The 9,407-nt window shown below is 40.7% G+C and overlaps 1 protein-coding gene across 3 annotated transcripts in view; it reads right to left on the bottom strand.

The window, feature by feature from the left end:
• Nucleotides 1-158: 158 nt before the first annotated feature.
• The window catches only part of PTER (phosphotriesterase related), a 37,479-nt gene continuing 28,230 nt past the window's right edge, over nt 159-9,407 (bottom strand). Inside the window, exons 4-6 of one of the 3 annotated variants that reach the window (XM_019799040.2) lie at nt 6,687-6,827; nt 4,011-4,088; nt 853-940 (exon numbers count right to left, since the gene is read on the bottom strand). In XM_019799040.2, the coding sequence (XP_019654599.1) occupies nt 4,034-4,088; nt 6,687-6,827 (196 nt within the window). In that variant the 3' untranslated portion in view covers nt 853-940; nt 4,011-4,033. Of the gene's footprint in view, nt 941-3,015; nt 3,134-4,010; nt 4,089-6,686; nt 6,828-9,407 lie in introns of those variants that run through there. The other 2 variants (XM_034644154.1, XM_002918626.4) reach the window with 2 other exon arrangements.

The following is a 9,407-nucleotide window of genomic DNA, read 5'->3' as shown; positions in this document are numbered from 1 at the left end:
TATTTTGTCTTTTATGATTGAATTTTTAGAATTCATTATTATATGTTCATGCTCCCTTATACAAATTTTTTAAAACCACAGTTTTACACCAAAAATGGATACCAGGAAGCCACAGGCAACAAAACTGATTTATTATCAGTAAATATAGATAAGGTAGACAGTTTATAATTAAGCTTACACGATCTTTTTACCGTCGTGAATTGCTAATTGTATTACAGTATCCTTCGGGGGAAAAAAAAGTCTCAAAATGTAACTTCCTTTGCTGCTGAAGCTATTTTAAGGTGCCATATTATTCATTAAGCATTAATTAAAGAACAGGATAATTAGTAGGATCATCAATATTACAAGAAACATTGATTGCTCCAGAAGGGGGTAATTTAACTAGAAACACTTTAAATTTTCTCAAGTAGAGCAGCTGATAGATTAAGAAAACAAAACAAAACAAAACTCCACTAAGGGGATGCAGGCTGTAAATTACTGTTTGGAAATGGATCTTTCTGTATTTATTTTGTGAAGGCAAAACAATAGGGCTCATTAGGTCAGTAACTTCCTAAAGGTATAGAGCTAAGAGCGGTTTCTGAGAAGGCAAAACTCTCCTAATTCTCATAAAAAGGAAATGACCCGTTAGTCCTACAGAGCTCTGATTAATATCTCACAGTGGGTTTGAAATCACTGAAAAATGTTCTCTGCAAGCTTTATACTCAAAGTGTGAATTCGTAAACAACCATCCTATTTGAAAGTTAGCCATTGCTTGGGGTTCTCTATTAGTATCTTATCAAGTGCATTCTCAGTGATACCTCTAAGCAACATTTTAGGAACAATGTTGGTAAGTATATGAGAATAGCCGTGACCTCCATATTTCATTAGCCGATGCTTCGTATGTATGTCATGCGCGATCAGAATTCGATCTTCATAGCCCTCATCCACCAGAAGACGCACCCTGTGAAAAATGTTAACTCATTATATGGCATTGGTCTCACATTTAAAATGATCAGGGCACTTTAAATGTTTTACTTACAAACCTATTGTGCTTGCTGTAGAAATACTGCCTTCCGTTATGGCCTGGGTAGTGGGAGACCCTTAATAAATATTGCGCGGTGATGATAAAGCTAGTATTGCATCCTGGTAGGAACATGATCCTTAGTCCACGCACACAGAAATTTCTAGCCTGTGGTATTTATGACAACGCCTGCAATGCTGCATGAAAAACAGCTTCTGATAGGATGTGCCAGTCTGAATGAATGGCCCCTTGGGCATTTCACAAAGTAACTTTGTTCTGGATTTATATCCAGCTCTCCGTTCTAAAATACCTCTCTTAGTGGACCCATTTTCCAGATCCCATTCTCTCTCTCTCTCTGTCTCTTGCTCTCTCTCGTTTCTTCTAGCAAATACAGTCAATGGCAATTTGTGATTAAAATAGGGAAACAAAAGGAATCTTTGTGCAAGTAAAACATTCTGGGGGTAAAATCTGTTGGTTTGAAAGTGACAGGCATATGACCAGCTAGATGGCCATTTTAAAAAGGTCAGCAGAGGCACCTCTGTATTTTGAGCATTGGTCCCTTCGAAGTCTATGGGAATTTTGACTTAGTCGTCATCTTGGAGCATTGAATTAAATCAACCAACGACAACTTACTCTATGTTCCTTCTATCTCAACAAGATTGTTATAAATATTGAGCTGTTTCTTTAAATCTATAGCCGGTTGCCTAGAGAGTGGCTTTCCAACTTCTGTCTAAACATCTAATCCTCTTTGCTTTGTTAAACGCTGTAATCTATAGTGTGAGTCACCTCCTGACAGCTACCATCTGTGTGTGTCTGGACTCTGGGCACTGTCTGTCGTGACTTCCACGAGCCGCTGATGGCAGGAGGTGCAACTTGGAGACAATGGCTCTTCTCTGGCATTCTCTACACAGTCTTGTCAGTCTCTGGATTCCCAAATGAATCTAGATGGTTGGACAGCACCTTCTTTCAAGGGCTAATTATTTAAAAGGTATCCTTTTTGTTTCTATGACATTTCTTGCCATCCTGGTGCATGAGTCATATTTAATAACAACTAAAATAAGCGAATTGTGGGCCACCACACAAAAACCTCAAGCACAAAGCCTTGTCCTCCGAGAACATACATTTCAAAATAAAATTATAATTGAAGATGAGAGCTTGTGTTTGTAGGTCAGAGGAATGCAAGTGCAGAGAAGAGCCACCCTGAGCCTTTTTGTCTAGAAATCTGTGTTCATGTCACGTGTACCCACGCGTGTCCTGTAAGGGCTTGGACTTCTGTTTGTGCTGCCGTGGATATTTACCTCTTTAAAATTTGTATAGCATCCAAAAGTAACGTCTGATCTGACGTTACTTTTGGAACAAGCGTCTTTAAGGGAATGCTCTAAGAAAGTTATATGATCCTTTATGAAGAAAGAGGAAGATTTGACAGAATGCATACGCATTGCTGAAACTTAGTGTAACAAATCTTGATTCCGCAACTGAAACGGAGTATCACATTCCCGGAAATTTTAGGGTACACTTTCCCTTTATATTTTCTGAGCATTTCCCAGTTTTTGTCCCTTTTCCTTTTCTGAGAAAAAAAAAGATGTCACGTTACTACAAGAGGCATATCGTATGGATAAACAAATTCCTGTACGTGGTCTCGTGCCATACCTGAAGCCCAGAGTTATCGAATTGTGAAGGAGTAAGGAAAGAGTGTTGAAAAATTAGAACGCTTAGAACTCATTAAGTCCAGAATGGGAGGACCAGTTCCCTCATGAGAAAGACACTGCCATGGTGCTACAAACATAGCTATTTTCCCGACTATCAGGATATAACTTGGCCGCTCCTTTTTTTTCTAAGAGTTTTTTTTTTTCTAAAGATTTTATTTATTTATTTGAAAGAGAGAGAGAGCATGAGCAGAGGGGAGGAGCAGAGGAAGAGGGATAAGATGATTTCCCGATGAGCAGGGAGCCTGACATGAGACTCCGTCTCAGGACCCCGCGATCACGCCCTGAGCCGAAGGCAGACGCTTTACCGCCTGAGCCACCCAGGCGCCCTAACTGGGCCACTCTTAGAATAAAAGCTCCCCTCTCGTGCTGTGCCATTGTATGGAAGAACTGTAGTTCCAGAGATGCCGCCAGAAGGAAGGAACCACTGTAGATGAGAAGACAAATATGACAGTAATTATAGAAATACAAATGAGTTAGTGTTTTGCAAACAAATATTAGAGAGAGACTACAAAGTGTGAAAAGGCAGAGATATAATAAGATTTGAGAAATGGAGCATAAGATTGAAAACAGGTGTTAGACACAGAATTTCTGGTGCTGAAAACCAGAGGTAGGCAGAAGCGTGCTTCTATGTTCTTGCAGTTCAGAGCTGTAAGATGACTAAGGCTTGGAAAAGGACTGCCAATGGATGATGAAAATCAGGTGCACAAGGGGGGGGGGCACAAGGGGGGTACTGGAGCACACCCCCTCCCGAAAGGTCATTCAGTAATTACTGTGAACTATACTTGCGTCAAGTAACCTAATGCATGATTTTCATTTAAGGACAGTTAAGTATATATACATATGTAGATATACATAAACACACATATATTACGTATAAATGTTGATGTATTTCCATATATCTAGAATGTTTACATTTGGCTCAAGGAAAGCTGACCAGAATGAAATTCTTGTTGTTGAATTAATAGCCAAAAGTTGCTAAGAAGGAATATGAGACGAGGTGTCGGTTGTCCTTCCCCCCGTATCTCCTCCATAGACCCCCCCTCTGCAGGTCCCTCTCTCTTATTCAAGGTCCGGGAGCCTCACGGGTGGCATAGGGTTCCTTTTAAAGCTATAAAAGATACAGCTCACTGCCACAAAGGGGCTTAGGAAAAGGAAGCAGGTCCTAAAAGCAAACCTCCCATTTCTAAGATGAATTGTAAAACGTGTATTGAGGGCATGCCTCCGGAAATCATGGTTTTGAGATCATGAAAGACGAGAAAGCCCTACCACACCGCCCACTTGAAATTCCAGAGAATATTCACCTCTGAGTATGACACAGGGGTCCTCAGGACATGTGTTTGCCTGTATTGACTGCTGCTCCTGGGCAAGTAAGTTTAAATCTTAACACAAAATGAACAAACAAAAAAGAAACAATAAATCTGTGTATCAAAGAACTGATTTCAGTGGCTTAAAAAAATTTTTAGGAGACCTCGCTTCACTGGTCAGGTCAGTTTTGTCACGTGCGGCTGCGCATCTCCATCCTGACATAGCTAGAGTTATATGGAGCTCTCCCTGACGGTATTAAACTCGAAGAATCTTTTACTGTGAATGAGGCCATCAAGGAGGAGTGACCAGACACAGGGACAGCAGAAGGCACACAGATATGAAGGTTGACTGCCCAGGGTAAGAGCTGAAGGCTGTCCCAACTGTGGCCACGGGCTCAAGATCTTGCTCAAGATCTTTCCCTCAACCCTGGTGTGTGTATATGTCCTACTATTGCTGTTTGAGCCTCAGTTTCTGGACATCCCTTCAGTGAGTCAGTTTTCGTTACTCGTATTCCAAACAGTTTTCTGCACCCATAACCACATTCTGGTCCTTGTCATCACAGAAGACTGCTTCCTTCTCTGAAATCTTGATCTTCAGGTTCCCACTCTGACCCCACGTTACATCCCTCCATGTTTTCATTCACCTCCTCTGTGTACATTCCCCCACTCCAGCTTCCGGTTATTTGCCTCTGCTATATTATTCTTACATCTTCCCATTTTTCTCTACACCTTCTTTCCTCCAGCTTGGACCTCGTGACCCTCACTCAACCCCACCTCTGTTCCCCTGTCAGCCATATTTTTGAAGACAGAATCCCTACCCTCAGTCTCTCTAACTGTTCACATTTTCTGCTTCTCCTCAAAGCTTCGTTGGTCTTACTGCCAAAATACACAACATGTTGGGTGGAAATAATCACCATGTCGTGTGCATTTGTACCACTGTACAGTCATGCAGTCATGATCTTGAGTCTCACCTGGGTCTCACACTTGACACGTCCCATCAGTGTCTCTCTCTTTCATTCCCTCAACATCCATTTCCAGGCTTCCTCCTCTTCTACGAGGTCCTGCTCTGAATCTGTTCCTTCCTTCTCCAAAGATAACCATGTCTACTTCACAGGGACACTACCAAACATGTGTTGCCATATGTCCTCAGTTTCCTGTTCTCGCTATGACATCTCTCTGCATTCACCCCATTGCTCGCCTTATCCCTTTCAACCAACTTTCTGTTTGCGTCCCGGATTCCATCTGTTTGTCTCCTTAGAAGCCTTGCTCTGTAGCTCCTCTCCAGATTGTTTTAAGTTAGCATCGATTGACTATTTTCATATTCTGCACCAGACACTCATAAAATCTCTGCATACTTTATTTCATATAAATTCCGTAACAGCCCTGTAAAATCAGTACTGCTTTCTGGAATTTGTCTCTGTCTTGGTCTCTGTCTCTCTGCTTTTGCTCTCAGGCACATAAACATTGCTGAACTCTTAACAGAACCTTCCCTTGATCCTGTCATGGCTTCTTGCTTTGACCCTACACCCCTGCCTCCCTTTACTACCAAGCTTCTTGAAAGAGTACCCTCCACATTCTCTCTCCTCTTCCTTACCCCCTCCTCATTCCTCAAGCCTTGTTTATGGAGACTGCATTTACTGCTTGTGCAAGAGAATCTCCAGACTATGAAATCCAACGGACAATTTTCAGTCTTTACCTTGCTTGATGCCTGCCACCAGTCAGGTGTCCAAGCCCTTCTGCTTGAAATTTTCTCCTGCACCGACTCCCAACACAACACATTTCCCTGATATTCTTCTCACTTTGAAAACTTTTCAATCCGTCCTTGAGTGACTGTTCCTGAGTCCATTCCTTAAATATCAGTGTTCCCCAGGGTTCTGTCCTCATTCTCTTCTCTGAGTGATCTCATTCGTTCCCACGCTGCCAACCATGACATACAGACCAAAGATGCCCACATTTATGTCTGAGTGCAGATCTCTGCCCTGAGCTTCACACCCTTATCCATGGCTCCAGTGGAAAGCAACTCTTCGATATTCCCAAACCAGTCATCCTTGTTAATCCCAAATCTGTTTCTCCTCTCAGATTCCCTAATGTCGTGCATTCAGGGTTCACATCACCGTGTAACCAAGACAAACCAGGTAGTCATCCGCCCTTAACTTCAAAAATTTTCCACTTGGCTGCAGAGAATGACTCGTACAATCATTTGCTTGGACAGTTTTGAGGGGTTACATCTTCTATGATGTTTGGTCTTTCGACATTTTGACTTATAGCATTTAAGTTTCAATCATCTCCGTGGTGAATATTTTTGATAAAGCATTTCAGAAATTCAGTGTGGGCAACACGGGAAAGAAACAGCTTACTTCATTAGGGATAAAAAGAGGAAAACATTTTTGTACTCTTATTGTCATGGCAGGGGTTAAGTATTATCTGTTTCTTGTCAGCTGCCCATCTGCACTGAACTTCTAAGGCTCTGCTAAGCTTTTGCCTACTTAGGATGACTCATGTGCTTCTTGAAATAATATATAGAGATTTTCTCCCTGCAACAGCATTGATACTTTTTTCTGCAAGTCTCTGGTTCCGCCTGCATACTGTTTTCCGAATCTTTGCTAATACCCACCCAGATATGAATCGAAAGGGGCTGGTAAAAGGGAATGCTATCAGAGATTTCATATTTACCTTCTAATTCTTTTATTATCATTGGGCATGTCAATATCCGGGTTGAATTGGTAATGAAGGAGTTCGGTCCCAAAGAGATCATATTCCAAGTAACAGCCAAGTTGAGCAAACTCTAGTAGTTCCTTTTTATCAAGTATAGTCCTAGAGGCAATAAGACAGACACACTGTTATTAAGAGCGTATCTTCCACGTATACAGATTAAAAGTTCTAAGTGCACTGTGTACTGAAACATAATTAAAGTGACAGAACTTTTGAGTTGGCTCTTATGATGTAACTATAAAATAGTAAATGCAATTTGTTAACAGAAATAAGGGAATGTACCCTTATCTAAAAGGGAGTTTTCCCTTCTAAAGTACTTGGGAACTATAGCCATTTTAAGTATGCTGCCATTACTCAAAAACAATTTTGTAATTCTCCTTCAGACTTGTCTTCAGGATATGTCCCATATTCTTTTGAAAATCCTTCATAGGACTGGGAAGGCTATGAACTCTGGAAGCTATCAAAGAGAATTTGGCATCAATCCGGCGAATTAGATGAGTAATACTAATCTGGGTAAAATATGAAGCTAAGGTAAGGTAATTGGGTGATTTTCTTGTGAAGATCATGAGGTGGTTCCAAAATTAATTCCAATGTATTGGGATATATCATCATTTGTGAATATCATTGCCACTTTTCAAAAAGGGGCAACACTCCTACAGATAACTGATCTGGTGTGCCTAGTTTTTAAATAGGATTTATCATTTCATGACAATTTTTATGGGTGTCTTCTCATTTCTAGAGATCATAGTAAGAATAGCACTGTTTAAATGATGTGAGACTATGTAAATGAACAGGAAAGGAGAGGTGTATAAGAGAAGCACCAGCTACAGACGGGAGCAGAGTCCAGAGCAAGAGTAGCTGATCTCCAGAAATTCAGATGATAACAAGTAAAAAGGGATGCATGAAATTAACCCCAAAACTACCATGGTAGAGATTCAAACACATAGAGAAGGAAGGAAGGGAGGAAGGATGGGAGGAAGGAAAGGGGAGGGAGGGAGGGAGAAAGGAAAGGAGGGAGAGAGGGCAGGAAGGAGGGAGGGAGGAAGGGAGACAATATGGAAAAAATGTGAAGCAAAAATATACCCCCTAGACATTGTGTGAAGGGAGTTCAGGGTGCAGAGAACGGAAGTGATTGAAATCCCAAACCAGCCTGTCACAGAGTTGGAATATCAGATGATCATTGTCTTGCTAGGCTTTTACCCACGGATATTCTATTACCTTGGCAATTCCAGGATGCAAGGATTAAGGCACTATTATATGTCTATAAATCTGCTTCAAAGAGGTCAGAAGTATTTTCAAGGCCTTTCTTCCAAACCGTAGAAGGACCAATTAAGCCTCTGTGTGTCATGAGTGCGAGAGGTTTCTGCTGTCTTGGGATGCTACCTAGGAGCCGACTATTGACTTTCACTCTGAGCAGTCATATTGTAGCTGGTTCCGTTTTATTCTATTCAACAGTTCAGCATAACCGATAGTGCACCCTGTTGTTTTAGGCAGGGAGGCTAAAATATCTTTCTTTTATAGTCTAAAATGTGCATTCGTTCTGTGCTATCTTCTGCTAATACCACTCCTTTTCCATCTTCTTACCCTAGAGACCGTCTTTTGCTTCCAAAATTACTTGCCTAAAAGAATGTGTTTTTCTATAGTAGACACATTGTGTTTTCCCCCAAAGAACCATGCTTAAAAACAAAATATACACAATTAAAATAACATAAGAGGGAAGAGGGAGGTTTAGTGTGTTTCTTTTGAGTCAGTTCCTTCAGTTCGTTAATTAGTAAGATGGGCAAGGTGCTGGGGGTGGGTGAGGAGACAAGCAGGGGGTGAAGGTGCCAATAGCACGTTGGATTAGACTCCTATTTCTGTTTCTAATATCTTTTTCCTTCCTTTGGCCTAATGCCTTGAGACTAAGTTTTGTTAATTTTAAGTGATATGTGGAAATAGGTATTCAATGAAACATCTATGGTAAATGAAAAGCCATAGGAAAATTTGTAGTCTTAGTTACAATTGAAAACAAAAAGTAAAGTTGCTTATCATCATAATAGCTGAAAATTATAAGAACTTACCCATGTCTGGCATTGTGCTAAGCACTTTATATCTATTACCCCCATTTAATAGTCTCCATAATCCCACTGATCTCAGTTTTACAGATGGAGAATTGGAGAAGTGAGAGATTAGAGACTTATTCAAGGTGATGTGTTGAATATGAATTCATTTCAATGCTAGAATCAGCTGTCTTAACCATCATTCTCTATCACTTCTCCTACTGCCAAACAGTTTGTGCTCAAAGGACATTTTCCAGAATTACACTGACTACAGCACACATAATGTTGTTTTAATCTTTATTTCGAACTTTAATTCCCTCCCCACAAAATACACTTGAACAATGGGGAATTTCCCATCAAAAGGTAGCATGGGGGCAAGGCAGTGATAAACCTGGAAAGTAAGGAAGGATACTTTGTAAATTTCTTTGTTAGCTCAGAGTATAAATACATAGAGTAGGCAGGATTTGACCATTACAGTTATATTGGACAATTCGAATGGCATGGTCAGAGGAGGAGAAAGAATTGTATTAATTTTGACCATTGCTTACTTTCTCACTAGCAATATCTTTCTGACATTGCTCTAAGCCCCTTACAAATATGAAGGGGCTTATGTAAAGGGTCTTCTATCACCAGACCACACCTC

This window comes from Ailuropoda melanoleuca, chromosome 15 (genome assembly GCF_002007445.2).
Source record: "Ailuropoda melanoleuca isolate Jingjing chromosome 15, ASM200744v2, whole genome shotgun sequence".
NCBI lineage: Eukaryota > Metazoa > Chordata > Mammalia > Carnivora > Ursidae > Ailuropoda > Ailuropoda melanoleuca.
This window is presented reverse-complemented; position numbering and strand designations above follow the sequence as displayed.